The sequence below is a fragment of the Salmo trutta genome, chromosome 3, assembly GCF_901001165.1.
Source record: "Salmo trutta chromosome 3, fSalTru1.1, whole genome shotgun sequence".
Taxonomy (NCBI): domain Eukaryota; kingdom Metazoa; phylum Chordata; class Actinopteri; order Salmoniformes; family Salmonidae; genus Salmo; species Salmo trutta.
Window position 1 is genome coordinate 61,700,913 of NC_042959.1, and position 23,815 is coordinate 61,724,727.

The 23,815-nt window shown below is 43.1% G+C and overlaps 3 protein-coding genes across 5 annotated transcripts; all 3 read right to left on the reverse strand.

The window, feature by feature from the left end:
• Positions 1–22: 22 nt before the first annotated feature.
• popdc3 (popeye domain cAMP effector 3) lies at positions 23–2,159 on the reverse strand. Its single transcript, XM_029743778.1, has 3 exons — positions 1,497–2,159; positions 1,292–1,400; positions 23–726 (listed from the first exon to the last, which is right to left on the reverse strand). The coding sequence occupies exons 1-3, from the start codon at positions 1,997–1,999 to the stop codon at positions 397–399; spliced, it is 942 nt and encodes a 313-aa protein (XP_029599638.1). The 5' UTR covers positions 2,000–2,159; the 3' UTR covers positions 23–396.
• Positions 2,160–10,548: 8,389 nt separating this feature from the next.
• Positions 10,549–17,499, reverse strand: LOC115182124 (syntaxin-12). 3 transcript variants are annotated; one of them, XM_029743804.1, is made up of 10 exons: positions 17,400–17,499; positions 16,131–16,285; positions 15,621–15,690; positions 15,348–15,441; positions 14,746–14,883; positions 14,520–14,563; positions 14,273–14,384; positions 13,732–13,804; positions 13,483–13,565; positions 10,549–11,435 (listed from the first exon to the last, which is right to left on the reverse strand). In XM_029743804.1, the coding sequence occupies exons 2-10, from the start codon at positions 16,228–16,230 to the stop codon at positions 11,343–11,345; spliced, it is 807 nt and encodes a 268-aa protein (XP_029599664.1). In that variant the 5' UTR covers positions 16,231–16,285; positions 17,400–17,499; the 3' UTR covers positions 10,549–11,342. The 3 variants fall into 3 exon arrangements, with proteins under 3 accessions (XP_029599664.1, XP_029599650.1, XP_029599659.1); XM_029743790.1 differs by having other exon boundaries at positions 14,520–14,566; XM_029743799.1 differs by having other exon boundaries at positions 14,520–14,566; positions 16,131–16,267; positions 17,400–17,493.
• Positions 17,500–20,163: 2,664 nt separating this feature from the next.
• LOC115182187 (tRNA selenocysteine 1-associated protein 1) lies at positions 20,164–23,499 on the reverse strand. The gene is made up of 7 exons (XM_029743810.1): positions 23,350–23,499; positions 22,825–22,922; positions 22,544–22,643; positions 22,271–22,323; positions 21,850–22,006; positions 21,659–21,692; positions 20,164–21,438 (listed from the first exon to the last, which is right to left on the reverse strand). Exons 1-7 carry the CDS (start codon positions 23,371–23,373, stop codon positions 21,293–21,295), a joined length of 612 nt encoding a protein of 203 aa, XP_029599670.1. The 5' UTR covers positions 23,374–23,499; the 3' UTR covers positions 20,164–21,292.
• Between the last annotated feature and the right edge of the window lie 316 nt (positions 23,500–23,815).

A 23,815-nucleotide genomic window follows, 5' to 3' on the forward strand; every position in this document is an offset into this window, starting at 1 on the left:
CAAAACGTATAGGGACACATTGCATTGTTAATACTTTTTTTATGATTAAACACAAATATTGACAAAAAAACTCAGTAAGGCAATTGAATATACAGTCTCAATGTAAGACAGGCAGGTAGTAAAGTGCACTATAAAACATAAACAGGAATCAAGGGTAACATTTCACTTGTATTTTGATGCAGAGAAAATCCCCCCACACACACACACACACGCGCGCCTATTGCTTGATGTCTGGCAAACTAAGTGGATGGTTACTTGATGTGCTACAATGTATTCTATGTTGATGCGTAAACTACATAGCTTATGCCAGATCAATAGCCTAAGCACTTGAGGATAACAAACAGACAAAAACAACATCCATTAATGAAAAACAAACATTTAAAAGTTCCGTTCCAGTCATTTGTGAGTCTCTTCGGGTGCTGTTATAGTTATAGGGACACGGCCACGGTGGCCATGGTCATATTGCGCTGGGACTCGTAGGAACCCATCTGTCCGGTCTAATTCTGGCAACGGGGACACGTGACAGTAGGTGGGTAACCGGAGATCATATCGGAACCCGCGGCTGTCGAACGCCTGGTCGTTGAGGGAGTACAGCTTGTCCGCGATGTCATTCCGCACCACGAGCGCAAAGACCTTGGCGATGTAGCGGTGCTTGGCGAAGAGTAGGTACAGTTTCTTACGTCTCCAAGAAACGTACCTACAGCAATTATCTGCACGCAGGGTCACCTGGGGAAAGAAAACACGAATGCTTATACACTGAGCATACCAAACATTAGGAACACCTTCTTAGTGTTGAGTTGCACTCCCACAGGGATGTTGGCCAACGTGGACTCCAATGCTTCCCACAGTTGTGTCAAGTTGGCTGGATGTTGTTTGGGTGGCGGACCATTCTTGATACACACGGGAAACTGTTGCGCGTGAAAAACCCATCAGCTTGCAGTTCTTGACACAACCCGGTGCGCCGGGCACCTACTACCATACCCCGTTCAAAGGCACTTCGATATTTTTGTCTTTCCCATTCACCCTCTGAATGGCACATAATACACAATACATGTCTCAATTGTCTCAAGGCTTAAAAAACCTTCTTTAACCTGTCTCCTCCCCTTCACATCTACACTGATTGAAGTGGATTTAACATGTGACATCAATAAGAGATCATAGCTTTCACCTGGATTCACCTGGTCAGTCTCTATTAATGAAAAGAGCAGGTGTTCCTAATGTTTTTTATACTCAGTGTATATGCCAGACACATTAGCCAAATGTAGCTTTATTCGATCAGTTTACTATTTACCTGGAAAACTCCCTCCTCTGACGGCCGGAGAGAGTCCCATTCAGGTGAATCGAGAAACTGGAAAGGATATATGTCATGTAAAAACTCTCCATTTACTGTCACACGAATTCTGTAAAAAAAAAAAGAAAGTGGGACATTAGGCTATTTTATATGACATAACATCAAATACAGTTGGATAAAATGTCAAAGTGAAGTTGAAATGCACCTGCCGGACAGAAGAACGGACAGCTTATCAATAGCAGTCTTGCCCTCTATGGCAAAACAGTGGTCTTTCTCTATAGTGTGGATGTCCCCTTCACAACAGGCGACTATCTTGCCGAAGTGGGTGAGCGACACCCCCAGCTTTTTGAACAGGTAGCTGTACAGATCTTGAAACTCCTTTTCGAAAGTAACGTTCCTCAGTCGGTAGGCGACGTGCACAACTTGAACCGCACATACCCCAAAGAGAGCGAAATTCCACAAAAAGGTGTCGGTGGTGCACGGATCCGACCATGACCAAATGGTTGTGCAGAAGAAACCGAGCGTCAGAAAGGTAAACAAGTAGAGGAGCCCATAGAACCCGCTCCCTCCCATGAACCCCAAAACAAGGAAGATACTGGCGAGGTGGAAGATGGCACCCTCGGATCCCCCCTTCCATTCTTCGCATAACGGGTGCACGACAGCCGCCGTCAAGTTTTCAGGAGGTGGGAAAAATTCTGGCGCCTCCATTGTCGCGCGTGTGGAGCACGTCACTTTTCCGAAAACTGAGAGGTGGTAAGAGAAAACGAATAAGTGAAACGTCACCGAGACTTCCACCCTAAAATGTAATCGCCCGAAGTTTTGATTATATCACCTCTTAAAATATGACCCGGGTATCCGGACGGGGGTGGCTCAGTCACTGCTCCCCTTGGTCCTGACGTCCTACTGTTTAAAGCTCTATCGGGCTCAACCAAACCATATTTTCTATGCACATGACGTCCAGGATATATCCAATAATTGAAATGCGATATTGAGATGTAAGATGTACGGATATCAAATGACCCATTCATCAACTTACAGCCTAAGCAAATTACATTACACAACACCACCAAGTAGGCCTTACATGTTTACCTTTCAATGCAAATCTCTGATCACTCTCAAACTCACTAAACATATACTATGATGATGGTGTTATGAATTTGCCTGATCAAGAGGAGATTGTGATGATGAATGATAAGCCTCCAAGGTCTCTGACAGAAGGTGGTCTTCAACAACTCAGTTGGGCTGTAACACTTTCCTCTACTTGTTTCTTGTTCTGCTATAGGTGTAAAGGTGAGTAGGGTGGACCCTGGGGGATGAAACAGCTCAACTCTAATGAGAGGTTGTGTGTGTGTGTGTGTGTGTGTGTGTGTGTGTGTGTGTGTGTGTGTGTGTGTGTGTGTGTGTGTGTGTGTGTGTGTGTCTGTTTTCAGACCAGGACATCATACATCACAGTGGTAGACTAGCAGTAGGGTGGCAGGGAGGCAGCAGTGATCTATCTGGGCTAAAATAACCCACTGCCGTTTCCCCTGGTGAGCTGCTGCCTAGCTGACCAGACAGTCAAGGTGACATTGAGAATCACTGAGCTGCAGAGGACTGAAAACTCAGGCAGTGTGAAATATTTAGGACATGCTGCAATCACATGCAGAGATCCCCTGGGTCCAAATCCTTCAGTATGTCAGACAGACAGAGAGCTAGATACATCCTCTGTGTTTGTGTCAGTGCTCTCTGTGTTTGTATGAGTGCTTTCTCTCTCTCGCTCCCTCTCAGCCCTCCACCTCTGTCTCACTCAGCCCCCCCTCTCTCTCTCTGAGGAATTCTTGCCCTCTTTTCAAACTGAAGGTTACCACAGCTGTCTATGGGAGATGGGAAACAGTAAGGGACAGTCTGAAGGTATGTAGTGGTGGAATCGAACCCTGGCTTCAGCTGTTGTGAGTGACTTGGTGCTAGGAGTGGTTATCCCCCTTCCCACACTCCAGTCTAAGGTTAACATGGTGGTTGCATCACGGGCTGCTCAGAACACTAAACATACACACTTACCAACACACTACCCCGGTTATCAAACTCAATCTCATTCTAAAAGAGGTGCAACTCATTTTAGGCGTTGGTACTTTTACAGTACCAATGTTCATATTGTAGAGCAAATATTGGAGCAGTGTTGATCCCCGGGACACACTCCAGTCTGAGATGAACATAACCCGTACTTAAGCAGTACGACATTAGAGGTGCTGGTGTGCACCGGACCAATTCAAGCACTGTGTGTACGTGAGTGTGCAACTACATTTAAACTCAGGGAGAATGTGATGTAGATTGTGCCAGCTACCAGCAGCTATACAAAGACTATCAGAAACCCAACCCATCTATAAATAGGACTACACCCTCCACACACGTGTGTGTGTGTGTGTGTTCAGGTTTGACAAATGGTGGACCTTGTCCCTCATTAATTTAGAGAGGGATGGTGTTAATTGGGCCATGGCATTAAACAACCTTGGCAGAGAGAGGGGAGAGAAGTATCTGTCCCTTAGGTCTACATCTGTCCGAGGGGGGGGGGGGGGGGGGCAGGTGGGTTTGAAAAATGCCAATTAGTATGAGCATGTAGGGATATCTGGATGTCTGGTACTAGCTTTGGTTAGGAGAAAGTATGTCAGACAAATACACCCACCCCTACACACACACACACACACACACACACACACACACACACACACACACACACACACACACACACACAGAGAACACTGGTAAAGTCAAACCGAGCCGTAATGAATCTCTTTCAGAGAATTCTCAGCACTGTCATTAGTGTTATTTTTAGAGACTCCCCAGATAGAGGCCCTGGACCTTGGATTGACTGGGGAAACCACACACACACACACACACACACTGTACACCGACTCTAATGACTCTACTCGTGCAAAGATACACTGATGTATTTTGTCATGCGCACACACACACACACACACACACACACACACACACACACACACACACACACACACACACACACACACACACACACACACACACCATGATAGATAAGATAAGTCCGACAAGGGACAAGCTTGTGATAGTGCCCCATTACTCTCCATTAGATGCAGCCATTAACTACAAGCCTATAACTATTAACCACAAACTCTCATACATATAACATACTCTGCTGAGTTCCTTCCTTCATCTGGGAGTCTGGATGATGAACTAAATTATTTCCTCCTTAACTGACAGGCGAGACGGAGATTTGCTATGATTGACCCCTGTTTCCACGGAACTGATAGTTTCCCATTCCTGCATACAAATGAGTCAGACTGTCCTGGGAGGCACACACACACACACACACACACACACACACACACACACACACACACACACACACACACACACACACACACACACACACACACACACACACACACACACACACACACACACACACACACACACACTGTCCAAGGAGGCAGTCCAGCTCTACAAATGCAGTGTGACAGGCCTGCTGCGCCGTGTTAGGGGAACACAGAGCTACAGGAAGGGGACAGAACTGGGGATATGTAAGGAGTGGTGGGGGCAGGTAGATTTCAGGGGTAAGTAGAGAGGACAGACAGATAGATGGACTGAGCTGGGGTGGGGGTGTATGGTGAGGGGTGGGGGGTGGGGGTGAGAGGCAGATCAGAGGATGAAAGTGGTGTGGGTTTGTTTGTCTCTGAAAGCCTTATATTGCAACGAGGCTATAACAGTACTGGTTTACAATTATATTATGACACGTATTCTATGAAGGAAGAAAATATTGTGTTTAATTTAAATCATGAACACATGCTAGCACACACACTCTACACACACGTACATTGTAATATTGTTTTATGGTGGTATTATACATTTTGTATTGTAGATATGTAGTGGTGTAATAATGTTACATGATGTACTGTTTTATATTTTGTTTAATGTCTAATGTAAGTGCCTTAATGTGTTTGGAACCCAGGAAGAGTAGCTGCTGCCTTGGCAGGAACTAATGGGGATCCCTAATAAATACAAATTAAGTAATGTAACTACAGGTACCAGCAAAATATTTATAGGCTACCAGAGCCCAGATTTGACAGGAGGACTGAGATTGTCTCTAGTTCCACTCCCAGGACATTTTAATTTATTACCTCAAAAAGAGCTATTTATTAGCCTACTTTGATTTCCTGTTGCAGAGAGAATCTGTTGCATTTCGTAGTGGAGAAGAGAAAACAGGCCATCCTCCTCCTCCTCGTTGTCTTCATCCTGTACGTGTCCATCAGAGCAGCAGATCAGCCTCGCCGATATGTGTCTGGGTCTATACAACACACACACACGACAGGGAAAGGGAAAAGGAAAAAAGGGGACTGGCCTCTGATAAAAGAGAATATGGAAAACGAAGTGCCTCTTTTCATTCCTCTCGTATAATGAGAGAGACTCAGACGGGGGATTCTTATCTGGCCTTTTCTCTCTCTGTTCATTTGTTCATTCTTTCTGACGAACAAGAGACAATTTTTTGTGACTTAAAGAAAAAGAGAAAAGGTGAGCGGTGTCTTCCAGTATGGCTCCTACACTCTTAGGGGGAAAAAGGAGCTATCTAGAACCTAAAAGGGTTCTTCCGCTGTCCCCATAGTAGAACCCATTGAAGAACCCTTTTTGGTTCCAGGTAGAACCCTTTTGGGTTCCATGTAGGATCCTTTCTGCAGAGGGTTCTACAAAAGGGTTCTACGTGGAACCAAAAAGGGTTCTCCCTGGATCGTAATAGTTATCCTATGGGGACAGCCAAAGAACCATTTTGCAACCTTTTTTTAAGAGTCTATAAACACACACACACACACACACACACACACACTTTCCAGAGTTCAAAGCTCCAGTCACACACATCACTCTGAATATGTGCCCAACATAAAGTACTGGCATTAAAAACATCCGAACTAGCTTCACAGAGTTGGTAGCTAGCTAGAGCCATTGGTTCTGCATTGCTTCAAGTCAAACTCAGTAAACTCTCCATCTCTCCCACACACACACTCATATGAACACATGTCCAGGAGCAGAGGAGAGAGTCTTAAATTCCTTGTCTTCTTCATTAGTCACTGTACCTGTAGGTCCCACCTCAGTAATCAGGAAGCTGCTTGCATAGTCACAGCTAGGAGGACCAGGGAGGTGTGTGTGTAACACAAGAGGACTGACTCACTGGCTCTCTCTACATTGTCTAAAAGTCTGTCCTCTCCTTGCATCCTCTCCTTCATTGCACTGATTTGAAAGACCTGACCCCATGAAAGCCAGCCTAATGATGAGCTTCCACCATATTGTTTCCACCTAGCAAGTCATTCCCAATCAGTGTACTGTAGATGAAGGGGAGGGGGGGAGGGCGGTTTGATAAGCCATTGTGCCAAAGTGGCCGGTAACGGAGACAGAGAGCGGGGGAGGAATGACAGATAATCTCTCAGTGATGAGGACCACTCATGGCACCTCAACAGCAGCACAGCTACCTCCTCCACTGTCTCCACGACAACCACTAGCTACAGTTGTCTTGACCTATGGGATGGATGTAACCGGGAGGATCTGGCTGTTTTGCTAAAGGGTCAGAAAATAACCACTGGAGTGGAGCTGTGGCAAAGGGGCCTCAAGGGGGCTGGTGGGGACAGAACCGCACGCTCCGGGCCAGGTGGCTATATAGCACCAGGAGGACACCTTAGGGAAGGAGGTCCCCCTAAGTTGGTCAAGTCTGAACCTAGGGGTTTGGGCACTTGGAAAACATTCAGGGAGCAGATGGAGGAGAGGAGAAGGGCTATCTGAGGTAATATAAAATTATTTGCATTTTAATGAGGGAAATAAGTATTTGACCCCTCTGCAAAACATGACTTAGTACTTGGTGGAAAAACCCTTGTTGGCAATCACAGAGGTCAGACGTTTCTTGTAGTTGGCCACCAGGTTTGCACACATCTTAGGAGGGATTTTGTCCCACTCCTCTTTGCAGATCTTCTCCAAGTCATTAAGGTTTCGAGGCTGACGTTTGGCAACTCGAACCTTCAGCTCCCTCCACAGATTTTCTATGGGATTAAGGTCTGGAGACTGGCTAGGCCACTCCAGGACCTTAATGTGCTTCTTCTTGAGCCACTCATTTGTTGCCTTGGCCGTGTGTTTTGGGTCATTGTCATGCTGGAATACCCATCCACGACCCATTTTCAATGCCCTGGCTAAGGGAAGGAGGTTCTCACCCAAGATTTGACGGTACATGGCCCTGTCCATCTTTCCTTTTGATGCTGTGTCATTGTCCTGTCCCCTTAGCAGAAAAACACCCCCAAAGCATAATGTTTCCACCTCCATGTTTGACGGTGGAGATGGTGTTCTTGGGGTCATAGGCAGCATTCCTCCTCCTCCAAACACGGCGAGTTGAGTTGATGCCAAAGAGCTCCATTTTGATCTCATCTGACCACAACACTTTCACCCAGTTGTCCTCTGAATCATTCAGATGTTCATTGGCAAACTTCAGACGGGCATGTATATGTGCTTTCTTGAGCAGGGGGACCTTGCGGGCGCTGCAGGATTTCAGTCCTTCACGGCGTAGTGTGTTACCAATTGTTTTCTTGGTGACTATGGTCCCAGCTGCCTTGAGATCATTGACAAGATCCTCCTGTGTAGTTCTGGGCTGATTCCTCACCGTTCTCATGATCATTGCAACTCCACGAGATGAGATCTTGCATGGAGCCCCAGGCCGAGGGAGATTGACAGTTCTTTTGTGTTTCTTCCATTTGCGAATAATCACACTAAATGTTGTCACCTTCTCACCAAGCTGCTTGGCGATGGTCTTGTAGCCCATTCCAGCCTTGTGTAGGTCTACGATCTTGTCCCTGACATCCTTGGAGAGCTCTTTGGTCTTGGCCATGGTGGAGAGTTTGGAATCTGATTGATTGATTGCTTCTGTGGACAGGTGTCTTTTTTACAGGTAACAAGCTACGGTTAGGAGCACTCCCTTTACACCTGGGTGCCAGAAATCTTTCTGATTGAGAGGGGGTCAAATACTTATTTCCCTCATTAAAATGCAAATCAATTTATAACATTTTTGACATGCGTTTTTCTGGATATTTTTGTTGTTATTCTGTCTCTCACTGTTCAAATAAACCTACCATTAAAATTATACACTGATCCTTTCTTTGTCAGTGGGCAAACGTACAAAATCAGCAGGGGATCAAATACTTTTTCTCCCCACTGTATCTGCGCCTAACAGATTGTCGGTGTTGTGGATGGCTGTTCACCAATCTAAATGTGTATTTGAACCCAATAATGGTTGAATTCAAGAAGTTTAAGATGCCTATCAATCATTGTTTTTGAAACCAGTGGACAGCCAGTGAAAAATGCGCTCTTGCAACAGCTGCATAGTGCGGATCCAAGCCTATGGAATAATAGTGAGGCTTTTATTGTTCAATCTAATTCATGCTGATAAAAAAGAATCCATAGGCCTAATGGACACATGTTCAAATTTTCACGCTTTTGATAGACTTAAAGGGGCAATCTGTAGTTGCTACATCCATTTTTGGACTTATCATGAATGGTCAGTCTTTGCATCCATAGTTCTGTCTATTAATCTGAGAGTGGTTACATTTCTCCAGGCCCACCCCTCAGCTTTTTACCAAAACAGAGGCGGGGTGTCCGTTTTGTTATTTTTTCATCTGTGGATTTACCATTTAAAACAGCTGCATATTATCAAGATATCAAAGTGTCACCAACAAAAAGGTAAACAGTCCTATAGTAAATCCAGCATATGGCATTCATTTTTCACATGTAAACAGCACTTTTCAGTAGTGCTCAAAGCATGCCATTCCACGACTGCAGCATTTATTTATCAACTCGAATCAATGAGCCCAATCAGTCCTCCATGACAACAAAATCATAAACAGAGTAGGGCTGGCTAATAAGTCCTTAGTTTTGGGGTCATGCTCCGGTAAAACAATTTGGCTTATCTGTGCTTCCATATTTTAATGTCCTATTCTTGAAGATCAAGGGGTATAACATTTATTGGAATGACTGGAATTCTGATAGACTTTGGTTTTTAATGTAAAGCTATAATTTAATCATATGTAGTAGAAAGCGATGGGTTAGAGGAAGTCTACATAACCAACCCATAACGTAAAATATAAAATCCATTTATGACCAGCTATGTAAACTTTAACATTGATTTATGCTGCAATATATGTCATTCAATTGGTAACATCCATTTTTGTCTTCTTCTAATGCCTCTTAAGAGGAAAATAATCTAAAAGTAACAGAATGTAATCAGATTACATTACTGATTATAATTTTGGACAGGTAACTAGTAACGGATTACATTTAGAAAGCAACCTACCCAACCCTGACGGTAACTATATCTCTTGTCTCATGGAACAGTAGTTCCATTACAGGGAGTAACTCCAGGTCCACAGGTGAAGGCTTTGTTGCGTGCACCTGTAGGTGTAAAAATTGTTTTAATAATGACAGTTGCCGAGTGGAGAAAGTATCTTATAGTCCTAGAAGAGTCTGGGGAACTATTGGTCGTATAAGGGCACAAGGCGAGACCCAGATGCAGACACAGAGTCTTTGTTGTTTTTTATCATCCAAAAGGGGTAGGCAAGAGAATGGTCGTGCACAGGCAAAAGGTCAAAACCAGATCTGAGTCCAAGGGGTAAAGAGTGGCAGGCAGGCTCGATGTCAGGGCAGGCAGAAGGGTCAGGCAGGCGGGTACCGAGTGCAGAAAAACAGGCAAGGGTCAAAACCGGGAAGACTAGAAAAAGAGAATAGAAAACAGAAGCACTGGAAAAACACGATGGTTGACTTGAAAACATACAAGACGAACTGGCACAGAGAGACAGGAAACACAGGGATAAATACACTGGGGAAAATAAGCTACACCTGGAGGGGGTGGAGACAATCACAAGAACAGGTGAAACAGATCAGGGCGTGACAGGTCACCCTATCTCCTGAGTTAGTTGTCTTGCTGAGTGGTTTTTAATACAGGTTTCTCCCACACTGGCGATCGCTGACTGTAAGGCTGATGCCGCAGCTGGAATCAGCAGGGCACTTACATCGGGACAAGACCTGGAATGGCAACACCCGTGGGTAATAAACCTGAAGCAGGGGTAAACTAGGCTAGCTCACTAATCACAAGGGAGAGGTGTGAGTCGAGCATGACACAGTCTCCACAATAACCGTCATCACCGCTTCAAATCCCCATGACAGTCCCATGGAAAATGCTCCCTAATCTTGTGCATAGTTAGCAGGACAGTGTCTTACAAACATATAGTAAACATGTTTTATTATGGTACCAATATGTTAACCAACCTACCACACATCATAAACACTACTGCAAAACGGCAAGACTACAACACGCTTTAGTATATCTTGACTTGTTTAATAGCTAAATAAAAGCATGGTAGACTACATGGTGCTTGTGCACCTTACACGTTGACCTCATAATACTGGCATAACAGCGCCATCTTGTGGAAAGTACATAGCCCTGCGTGACACAGTCGGGACTCTTTGCACAGTTGATTTTATTAATGAAAGTGAGCATAATAATAATAATCATCATCATAGTAATAATACAAACATTTTGTTTGTTGTTTGTGTGCTATCAAAGGAATCCTCCTTATCTCAACTACATCATGTCCTTGTGGTAATACAATAGACTATAAGACATCTGGAAGAGAATAAGACATTTACAACATGAAGAGAATAGGGAGGCAGAAAATAAATCATATCAAACCGTACACATGGCATTTATATACATACAAACTTAGATCATTGCATTAGATCAGACATGACAGAGATGATTTTCATGGCTGACATGGAAGTAAGTGCAGGGCTGTGTTAGAACAGTTAGTATATAATATGTACAGATGGGGAAGAGAATTTATACAATATATTTCTTACGCCTCTGTCTATATCTTGCTTGAAAGCACGCACGCACACCGGCACGCACACCCGCACCCCCACACACACATTCACTCACATAGACGCTCCATTGGAAGCCATTCTAGGCTGTCAGTGCGATGTGCCATTAAAATCCTTCCCTGGTGCTCTTCCTGTCCTCTCATTTGATGGCCTGCCAAATGATGATAGCCAGGACGGTGACCACCAGAGACACCACCATGGCCAGCATACACATCCTCTTACGGGACTTCTTCTACAGGGGGAGGGAGCACAAACATGCCATGATTGGTGATTGGAAATAATAATTTGTTCTAACTGATTCGCCTGGTTAAATGAAGGACGCTGATCATCGACAGATCCTTCAGACTTAACTACAAATCAAACATGGCCTATGTTGTGATGGTGTTGTGTTGATACCTGGTAGTAGGGCTGACACAATAACCGCATAATTGTGTAACCGACAATTATAGACAATAACCAAAAATATTGTCATATTCGTCTTAATACAGTCATTTTAGGAGGGGGGATTAAACTTTATTTTCATGTAGAAATAGTTTACCCAATAGCAGTTTTTCATTATTACATGAAGAGAGTAAAGTTATTTTACGAGCATAACGGCACGCTTGGTAGGCAAAGCTTCCTTTCAAAAAGTTCCAAATGGTCAAAACCATTCGTTTTTGAGACCAAAGCTGTGTTGTATTCATTAGGTATAAAAACAACTTTAGGTATATTCTCCATTAGTCAGCACCTCTACAGTCGTGGCCAAACGTTTTGAGAATGACACAAATATTAATTTCCACAAAGTTTGCTGCTTCAGTGCCTTTAGATATTTTTGTCAGATGTTACTATGGAATACTGATGTATAATTACAAGCATTTCATAAGTGTCAAAGGCTTTTATTGAGAATTACATGAAGTTGATGCAGAGTCAATATTTGCAGTGTTGACCCTTCTTTTTCAAGACCTCTGCAATCCGCCCTGGCATGCCGTCAATTAACTTCTGGGCCACATCCTGACTGATGGCAGCCCATTCTTGCATAATAAATGCTTGGAGTTTGTCAGAATTTGTGGGTTTTTGTTTGTCCACCCACCTCTTGAGGATTGACCACAAGTTCTCAATGGGATTAAGGTGTGAGGAGTTTCCTGGCATGGACCCAAAATATCAATGTTTTGTTCCCCGACCCACTTAGTTATCACTTTTGCCTTATGGCAAGTTGCTCCATCATGCTGGAAAAGGCATTGTTCGTCACCAAACTGTTCCTGGGTGGTTGGGAGAAGTTGCTCTCGGAGGATGTGTTGGTACCATTCTTTATTCATGGCTGTGTTCTTAGGCAAAATTGTGAGTGAGCCCACTCCCTTGGCTGAGATGCAACCCCACACATGAATGGTCTCAGGATGCTTTAGTGTTGGCATGACACAGGACTGATGGTAGCGCTCACCTTGTCTTCTCCAGACAAGCTTTTTTCCGGATGCCCCAAACAATCAGAAAGGGGATTCATCAGAGAAAATGACTTTACCCCAGTCCTCAGCAGTCCAATCCCTGTACCTTTTGCAGAATATCAGTCTGTCCCTGATGTTTTTCCTGGAGAGAAGTGGCTTCTTTGCTGCCCTTCTTGACACCAGGCCATCCTCCAAAAGTCTCCACCTCACTGTGCGTGCAGATGCACGCACACCTGCTTGCTGCCATTCCTGAGCAAGCTCTGTACTGGTGGTGCCCCAATCCCGCAGCTGAATCAACTTTAGGAGATGGTCCTGGCGCTTGCTGGACTTTCTTGGGTGCCCTGAAGCCTTCTTCACAACAATTGAACCGCTCTCCTTGAAGTTCTTGATGATCCGATAAATGGTTGATTTAGGTGAAATCTTACTGACAGAGTGATCTCCAGCCTTGTCCTCGTCAACACTCACACCTGTGTTAACGAGAGAATCACTGACATGATGTCAGCTGGTCCTTTTGTGGCAGGGCTGAAATGCAGTGGAAATGTTTTTTGGGGATTCAGTTCATTTGCATGGCAAAGAGGGACTTTGCAATTAATTGCATAACAATTCATAACATTCTGGATTATATGCAAATTGCCATCATACAAACTGAGGCAGCAGACTTTGTGAAAATGTATATTTGTGTCATTCTCAAAACTTTTGGCCACGACTGTACACTAAATTATTTTCTCTGGGTGTGTGCCAGCTCATGTTTTTTATTAGACTAGTATTCATTAGGTATGCCATAGCTAATTTTCAAAGATGCATTATAAGCTCAAACATTTTTCAATAATGGTGGTCATTCCATAATTGTCACAGCCCTACCTGGTAGTAGGCGGCCCTTTGGAGCTGTCCGGTCCCTCTGTCTACATGGACCTCTGCACTCTCCACGTTAGCCTCAATGCTGTCTGTGAAACAGAGAAGAGAGGAGAGGAGACACAGTGAAGGGCAGGGTCACAGGAGCCAGGACTGATACAGTATGAGTTGGAATTCTAAACCATCACAGACAGCAACCTTCTGAACCAGCATGTTATCAAACCAGAGAGGGAGAAAATCAATTTCACGTCTACTAACCGATCATCTCTCCCTGGTCGTGGATCATCACTGCCAGGTCCTTAAAGATCTGGTTTACATCCATGATGTCAGACTGGAGGGAGAGGAGAAAGGGAGAAAATCCCCACAAGGGTTAGTTAGGCTGAAGTCCAAATCGAACCCTACGCCCTAGCCCCTACCCCAGTCCTGTCAGATCTACAGGAGTGGCTATATTCGGGAATAGGGGCTAAAGATCAGGCTGTACTAGAGACAGTGGAGGCTGGTGGGAGGAGATATAGGAAGACGGGCTCTGTGTAATGGCTGGAATGGAATGAATGGAACGGTATCAAACATGTGGTTTGCAAATATTTGATGTGTTTGATATCGTTCCATTCATTCCATTCCAGCCATTACACAGAGCCCGTCTTCCTATAGCTCCTCCCACCAGCCTCCACTGACTAGAGAGTTTTGGCAAAGGGTTGATTTGGAGTTCAACAGTATGCTAAATGACTCAAATTTAAATGTAATGTGGCTCTGTGATTCCTGTATGCAATGTGAGTGGAGCTGATAGCTGGGTGAGTACCTCTAGCTGCCTGATGTTGGTCTCCCTCTCCTTGATGACCTCCAGGTCCTCCTCTGTGACCTCTGGCTCCTCCAGCTGCTGGGTCTGACTCTGACTCCAGTCATCATCATCTCTACACACACACACCAAACACACACACACACAAACCCACAGACACAGACACACACAAACACACACCTTTGTTACAACTTAACATTTTTATTCTAATAGTATATTTGATAGGATTCTACCTCCACTGTGTACCTACTTTTCAAATGTCACAAGTTGTTCATCGACGTTCCCCTCATCTTCCTGCTGAAATAAAAACAAACCCATCATTGAAACACTCTCATTCACATTGCATTACACTAATCAGTCATCATACTGTAATATGACAATGAAACTGTGTTTTATTTTGCCTTTCTAATAATACTATTGGTGAGTGACTATGACAGGCGGCTAATTCTAGGCCAATGAGAAAGCAGGGTGTTTACTGTGAGGCGGGACCCGGCCCGGGCCCTGGCCACTGATTCCCTCTCCTTCTCAGCCGCCCGTCGCTGGACTGCCTGGAAGTTGTTGAGCACTGCAGAGAAGTCATTCATCAGTCGGTCCTTCTGGATCTTCTGCTGTCTCTAGAAGGATCAATCACACAATACAGTAAAGTTGATTAGAGTAGAGTACAGCAAAGTAGAGAGGAGTAGAGTACAGTAGAATAGAGCACAGTACAGTACAGTACAGTACAGTACAGTACAGTACAGTACAGTACAGTACAGTAGAGTAGAGTAGAGTAGAGTAGAGTAGAGCAGAATAGAATAGATTCAGCAGAATTTACGGTATGGTGAGATGTCCTCGCCAGAGTTAGATATGATTTACACATTTGGGTTGTTAGATAAGATGATATACTGTATCAGGAAATAGAACACAAGATTATCGACATACAGTTAGTTGGTTTGAAAATGTTAGCATTAGTAGAACTTTGATGTAGCCTTGTCCCGGATATGCTTACACAAACAGATCTGGGACCAGTCCATAGATGTGGAATTCTTCCATAGAACTATAAAAATATACAGTATCTATGAATGTAACTCCCACTCACCTGTTCAGAGGGAGGGAGAGGCAGGGAGCCCAGATCTTTCAGGTGTCTGTTGGTCTCTTTGGCCAGCTGGTTGGTATAGTGCTGTACCTGTTGGCTATGAGTAGCAAACACACACACATACATATATATATATATTTCATTAGTGATGCTCTTGTTGTCCCCATCAGTGGTGGAAAAGGCTAAGTGTTGAAGTAGTCAGTTATTGCTAGTAGTTACTTAGTTACTGAATAGCAGTCAGTAGTAGTAGTCAGCAGTAGTGTCAGTAGTACTCACAGTCTGTCCTGCAGCTCTGGGGTCTCTTGTCTCGTCCCCATCTGGTACAGCATGTTTTTGATCTGCCCAGCTGTATAGCATAACAAAAACTGAGGTGAGATGAACTAAGAGAAAGGGGAACTGAGAAAGCAGGATAGAACAACTCTTTTGTCTCTTTCTCCCTCTTTCTCTCTCTCTAAATAGAGCACTATATACTGTAGGCATACTCAGGCTATTCTTGTCTCAGAAGTTCCATTTTTTTTTACTTCAGACATCTCTGCCTAATATTAGTTAATTCAAGAGAGGAGATCAGAAGTAGGTGCAAGACACAAATAGACCCAAAACATCAAGCCTCCTAGACTTATTTGTCATAGTCAATTGTCCAAAGTGTGGGTGTCTGGTGTTAGGGTAGGTTATAGAATAGAATGTGCCTTCTTTAATATACCATACAGGGAAATGTGCATTGCAACATGTCACTCGCAGCAGTAGAACACTGGGTTCTGTCACTGTCTTGTTCATTTCAACACTCACTGTTCTGTGTGATTTTCTGGATGTTGACACTGCATGTCTGGGTGAGGTTGCTGAAGTCTCGTGGCTGTGAGTGGTAGCTGTCTGTTCTCGGGTATGACATCCTTGCTCCTGGCGTCTGGCACACTCCGTAGTGGGGACTGAATTGTTGGACACACCTGTCATACAGTCACATATAGCAGCCTTCATATATTCAAACAATCACCATTGTCAGATTGCATATAATATCATCACTTGAAGCTACATAAGACTAAGTAAGGATGGAAAGACAGAATTAGTTGTGGTTTATCCTCCATCCGACCACATGGGTGGGCTATAATATATCGACTGCTTACAGTGCATATTGCCGCATAGGCTAGGCCACATTTCGTCATGAGCGCAGGTTGTTTACAATCGGAGCGAAGGTTCGGCAGGCACCGGAGCCGACTGTAGGCTGGCTATCCATGTGCACATAACAAAAATACCATTCTATTTGGCTCGCTACTTCATTGTAATGGTCCAAATAACAGTAGCTTACTGTTGCAAAAACATATCCCAGAAACGGGATAGACCCAAAACATCAAGCCTCCTAGACTTATTTGTGATAGTCAATTGTCCAAAGTGTGGGTGTCTGGTGTTAGGGTAGGTTATAGAATATACTTTTCCTACTTTAATATACCATATAGGGAAATGTTATTTAGCGGGTCAACCATGACCAAGATATGAGGTCACGTTGTTATCGTTTTAACTGATTATTAATTAGACAATTCTGTGACCTGCTCATTTCATGATTATAGGCTATAGTATAGCCCAATTTAACATGATTGACTATTTAAGAATAGCCTCGGTCTAACACTATTATTCAACCATAACATCTGAAATATCAGCTAAAAACTATAAAGTGACAGCGACAAGCCTGCATTACATTAAACATGTTTTTATGGAGAGCCCTCAGTCAGTCTGACATGCTCATATAGGCTATTGGTTTCAATGGGTTATATAGCATATAGGCCACTAGGCTAATTAAAATCGAAAAGCAGAAGACAAGCAATTCAACTTAATTAAGAAAACAGCTACAGCTACACACAAACAATTGTAACCAGTTCCATATTCTGTGTTGAACGCTGGAGATACAACGTAGCCTATCCAGTTGAATCACTGACAGTTATAGGCACTGGCAGTCGCAACGTAGCCTACTTTCTGGGTGGTTTTACCAGTGTAGACAATCAAGATAAATCTGTTTTCTACTTACATATGTAAAATGGTTGATCAAATATTATGATAAACCCTTACTTTTCAATGCGATTGCAGTATAATGCGTCGTTTCCCGTTTATGTCTCCGTATTATGAGATTTCTTCTAAGACCGAGCCCATAATCGACGTCACACGTTTGTTGTTGGTCACAGTAAATCAGTGTGCGATTGTGATGTAATTGTGTCAAAGTCGCTACTCTGCTCATATTCTGAGGCAGCAGACAAACACTAATTCGCTGAAACAACATACTAGATCTGTACTAAATAAGTAAAATAGCAACCTCGGGTCAAGTGTATCCCTATAGAAAAGTAACCCATTTTATGAATTCTGATTTGTTTATGTTAGGTTACAGGCTACTTTCTCTGTTGATGAGAGATTCGTATCTCTGATATGAAAGTTGGGATATGACTGGAGTGCAGCTCAGTCTGCAGGTTCATTATTATCAGGCAACTATGAGCAACATCCGTCACTCAGTCCTAAAATCTAGGTCAACATAACTAACGATAGAATAACTAAGCCTTTTGGTTTAATAGAGACCAGCAGTAGTAGGCTGCCCTGTGCCTGTCCCATGACTTTCACACTGCTTCTTATAATGGATCCCAAAGGCTGCTGCACTGAGCTTCACTCACATGACCAGCCGGTGTCAGGCCCATTAGTAGGACATGAACAGATTGAGTGGGTAGGATTTTGCAACATGGTCTCAGAGCATTTTCTATTATTCTGTACGTAAATCTGTGACACTCCATTTCGTCAAAATCTTAAAAAACATAAGCCTGTGCAACATTAACCAATTAAAACAGTACTGTAGCAATGAGGTTTGTGTAGTAGGCTATAGGCCCAATACATTATCACTGCGTATTGGCAATGCTGGAATTGCCCTGCCAATGTTGTTCTTCTCAGACCATTTTGGGGAGAAAAAAAACAGGTAAATGATCAATTTGTTGTATTACTCGTGAAGCACCGCTAAGTGAGCATAATATATATTTATTTTTTATTTTTAGTGGACTGATGGCCTACATCTGATGGTCAGTCTGAGGGGAAAGAAGGACCAGCGGTGAGACTGCCTCTCACCCGACTCATTGTTCCTGTCCTCCGTCCTCCTTCCCTTCAGACGACCATCAGATGAGAAAAGAGGACACAGTCTTCCAGCTGATGGCAAAACTCAAGTCGCACGGCATTATTTTTGCCTCATGCACCAATTCATGTTGTTAATCCTTTGACCAGAGAAAGTGAAATATTCCTCGATATTAAAAAAGACATAAGCTGCTAATAATAACAACTCAAGTTTATCGGAACACTTTGCTAAACTCATTCATTGCAGCTGCAGTACTGTTTGTAGCGTTTGGAAGTAGGGCGAACACACATTTAATGGCTTATAACGGTTTTGAACAAAGTGTTGACAGTGCTGAATAACAACTTAAATTAAACATGAACTTACACATAAAAAGAGCAGCTCTTTGCTGTATTCGTTGTCTCTCTCTAGTCATGGTGGTAAAAGTTTTTAAATGTCAGTATCAACTTCGATGCTTCTTTTTTTTCCAGTCTATGGCTCAATAAACTGTGCAGACACAGTAATCTGAGCAATCTGATTGGCAAACTGTAGGCCTATAGATGCACTTGATTCGCTCTCTGGGCCTGCCGGGTAGGCGGATATCTACATTCAGACATATGAAATAGTTCAAAATGGGAACACTTTGCCTTCCTGGTGCTAGGGCTGCTGAATCAAGTGCACCTACCGCCAACAGCGTGAAACAAATACAAAAAATAGGAACGCAAGGCTTTATCGTTGGCATTTTTACAGAAATGTTTGGTGATCGACTAGGAATGCCTTGGAGATTGACCGGTTGGTGACCACTGATTTAGTATATGTTACATTTCATATGGTATGTATTAATTTGTTGATGTCCATCATCCATTTCGTATGTTACCAATTGAAAAACGTACAATATGTTGCGAATTTGCATAAAGTATGATATGTTACAAATTCCAATTTGTTGTGGCTAACGTTAGCTAGGTGGCTAACGCTAATGTTAGCTAGCTCTAGGGGTTAAGGATAGGAGAAGGGTTAGCTAAAAGGATTAAGGTTAGGGGAAGGATTAGCTAAAAGGATTAAGGTTAGGGGAAGGGTTAGCTAACATGCTAAGTAGTTGCTAATTTGCTAAAATGCTAAAGTTGTCCATGATGACATTCGAACATGCAACCTCCAGGTTGCTAGACGTTCACATTATCCACCCATCCATCCCGACCAACCTACTTTCATTTTTGCCGTAAGAAGCCTTCTATGTGAGCATACCAAACTAAACATAACATACTCATTTGAGTGTCCCGGATTTACGTATACTATGTTACATCTAGTCTATGAGAACAGTCTGCAATGATAGACACTCTCTGGGGCTGGGTGTGTGGAATGATTGAGGTAGCTGGATGCAAACTGTATGGCTCTGTTTTACTATTTTTTCACTTCAGGATTCTGATTCCAGCCTATAATTGAGGAGGATTCTAGGAAGGAATACCCCCCCCCCCCCCCCCCCAATTAATTACTGGGCATCTGGTGAATTGAAACTAATAAAATATGGATTTTCATTTGCATTGAACAAAAACATATTTTTTTGTGCTTCTTTACTCTGTTATTACAGGAGCAGGTTTTTAGTTAATCTTTTGAAATAGAGTAACAGATTATTATAGAGCCCTAAAGTTTGTTTCAGAATTAGGTTGTTCCACATTGTCAAGACATAGCTACACTCCTAAAAAATAGCAAATTAAAAGACAAAAAAATTCAATAAATGCACAACCAAATATATTATATAATTAATTAAATGTATCAAAATTAGCTTTTAATACATGTCAGTCTCAGAGCATCAATATCACATGTATTTCTCTTCAAAAGCAAGATATATGAACACTGGTGATGTGAGCTTGTAGATACGGATATTCTTTGCTGTAGTCAACATGTGGTCTCGGAGCTAATTAACACTGAACAAGCTGATCTGATACTGTATTTCTACTACAGTAATATGAGGTGATCTGTAGACTAGCCTTAAAGAATACCATCATATCCTGCTAAACAGGACATTCCATTTGACATTGATGAAACAGTTACACTTTATAATAACTCTAATGAATAAGCATTCATAACCTACTTATTAAAGTATTTCATTTTATGAAAACATGTAAAAGCATTTATATTAATTTCTGAAGCATTTATAACGTATTATTCATGTAAGTTATTATAAAGTGCTACTGATGAATTGAGAATGAATACACGCACCTCCACATTGTCTTCTGTTGAGGAATATTTACACAAAGCAGAATCAACAATCCTGTCTGTACCACAGCTTTCAAATTATAACATGGAGGAGAAAGGTTTAAAACACCCACTACACAGTCTTCCACTCCACAATAAAAAGCAAGTGACCCTAGATAGATAATCAATAGGTTGAATAGGGTGTCGAATAGGGATTATATTTCAATCTTATTCTATTTTCCAGTGTGGACAATACATATGAAAAGGAAGCTATGTGAGGGAGGGAAAAGACAGAGGCTCATACTAGCACTGCGGTCCTTTAAGATATGATTACAAAGACAGCAAGCACCGAAACAAGCCTGTTCATTGGGCAATTGGAACAAAACCAGTGCCCAATAACCCAAAAGAAATGAGTGGGGGTGAGCAATAAAAATAAATTACAATTCAAACATGAGGGGGGCATCCTTTCAGTCACTGGAGCTGGGTTCACACGAATCACACACTGTGGTCTGTTCGCTTAGCTTAGCCCATTGCAAGAGTACAAGACACTGAAGACCAGCTACTCTTGGCAGGCAGGACCAGATGCCTTTACCCTTTGAACCTTCACACTGGGCTGTTCCAAACAATCCACATCGAGAGGTTGGGAGAGTCCAACTTTTGCTGTCTGTTGACCAGGGGTCTGCTAGCTCTACTGTGTCTTGGATGGTGCAGCAGCAGTAGGACCAGGAGGCTCCAGGGCAGGCCAGTGGCAGTCTGTGAGGGCATCATACAGCTCCTCACTCTCCTCCATATACTGCCTGTTGGCTGCCACCACATCCAATGCAACCATGGGGTCTGCAGGAGGCGCACACACACAAGGCACACAGTAAGAACACACAGTCAGGCACACAGACAAAGGGGCACAGCCCGTGAGCCTTAAAGATCAGACAGACTGGGCAGTTTGAAGTCTGTACTCCAGGCCTGGGTTCAATACATTATGTCAAATAGTGTCAAATACTTAAGCTGCTTTTTTGTATCATGAAGCTAGAGAAATGAAAGAAAACAGAGCACTCACACTCCAGTCCATCATCTTCAGTCTCCCCATAACCCTAAAACAAAAAGAAAGGTCTTTACTCACAACAGCCATACCCTAACCCTGAGAACCATGGTTATTAATCTCTAACATCACATATTCAGTGGTCATTAGAATGGTACAGCTTATTTATATGTAAAGAGCGATAGAGTAGAGGGGGTGGGAGAACACACCTGGTTGCTATAGTCATAGTGGTTGTAGTTGTAACCTCCGTAGCTGCCTGTGTTCTGGTCATAGCCCCAGTTGGAGTAGTAGTCAGGGTACTGTTGGTAGTACTGGTTGTTGTTGTACGAGTATGGCTGATTGTACCTGTTGTCTGAGTAACCACCTCTGTTTTTACAGGAAAGAAAACCTTTATGAATAAACATAATATTTATTAAAAATCAATATGCTATTAATAATGAGTAATGAATGAAAAGTGTGGATTTTTGGGTATATTTCCTACATCCGTGATGGGAGACAACAACTTGAACATACCAAATTAATGGAGTAAAAGTGTCTTCTTTCATCTACACACAACTACCTTCTCTACTGTATGAAGGGAGGCTCTGTTAGTCCCTGGACAAAGTATGTTCAGTAGCATGCAGTACATACCTGTTCTCTCCTTGCCTTCCGTACGTGGCACGGTTTAGTTTGAACCTCTTCGGCTGTAGAGAAGAGAGAGTGTTTTGTTCAGAATAGATTATTCCAGACGTTATTTATCTCTAATAAAGTTAATGGGTATATCAAGAGTTCACCATATGCCCTATACATATCCAATCCTCTCAGAGTGCCTGAGATAGGTGTAGGAGCTAGGGGCTATGGGTTGATTCGGGATTGGAAATCAATGTGGAATCATTAAGTGCTGTGTGTGTGGTGGCCCTGTACCGGTGTGGCTCCAGGGAGAGGCTTCCCGTTGACTTTCCTGAGACACCTCTCAGCAGTGGCCTCGTCCGCCAGCTCAACAAAGCAATAGCCTGCCGCACCCCTAGACAAGGTGAAGGACCAAAACACATACATGTATGTGTCGTGTTTGGTGGTTGTGCAATTTCTTCTGTTGTTGAATAGTGATAGTAATACAATAGCTACAAGACATCCCCAAAGACAAAAAAATGTCTGTATCAGTCATAACCCTTCTATTGTAGTAGCCTAATGTTCTCCCGTCTTACCAGTTCATTTTGTTCCGGATGATTCTCACCCCCACCACAAGCTCTCCCATGGTGGCGAATGCACGAGAGATGAACTTCTCGTCCATGTAAGGCTCTAACTACAGGGGATGAGAGAAAAACACTAAATTGAACAGAAAACCTCTACTCAAGCTAGCTACTGTAAGTTGCCTACACTCTGTAACTCTGTACTCTACACTCTAGCTAGCTAGCTACATTCAACTGAACATATTCTCAAACATTCAGGGTCACTGACTGGTGTGGTTTTTATCACCTGGAAATGACAGTCTTCACTAGACTAGAGGCTCGTTGGGGCTTGTCAGTGAGCAAGAACTAGTTAACGTTGGCCAAATATTGAAAATGCCTGAGGGTGCATCTATTAGCTAACGAGCTAGTTGTTATCACAGTGGTAGCACTGAGGGGAGGTAACACTAGCTATCCTAAAGTGGGAGTCACACAAGAGCTAGGATATGCTAACGCTAGTTTTCTATGCATGCAAAGTTGTTATAATAACATATCAGGACTTACGTTACCCATCCATAAGCAACTCATGTTGTTTACAATTTCAGTTCACCAACGTAAGTACAGCTTCATAACACACGGTGCGACTGTTGCAAATCTGCAGACTGCCATCTAGAGGATTTGTATGGTGGTTGGGGGTGTTCCTTTTACTGTTGCATTGTGGGATGGTAAAGTCCTCCATATTGCGTCACATTTCCTAAAACGTATTGCCGCTTTTGGTGCGTTCAAGACAACTGGGAATTCGGAAAAAAACGTCAGTGATCATCAGGTCGGAAAGTCAGAGTTCTAGAAAGAGGCCCGAGTTTCCGGCTTGGAATTCCGAGTTAGATGACCGTTTTCTCAGTCGGAGTTCGTTTTTCCGAGTTCCCAGTTGTCATGAACGCACTGAAGTCGGAGGTCTGAGATTTCCTAGTTGGCTGTTGTTTTGAACACTGCATTACAAGAAAACTGGAAACGCGGGAAAAAACGAGGT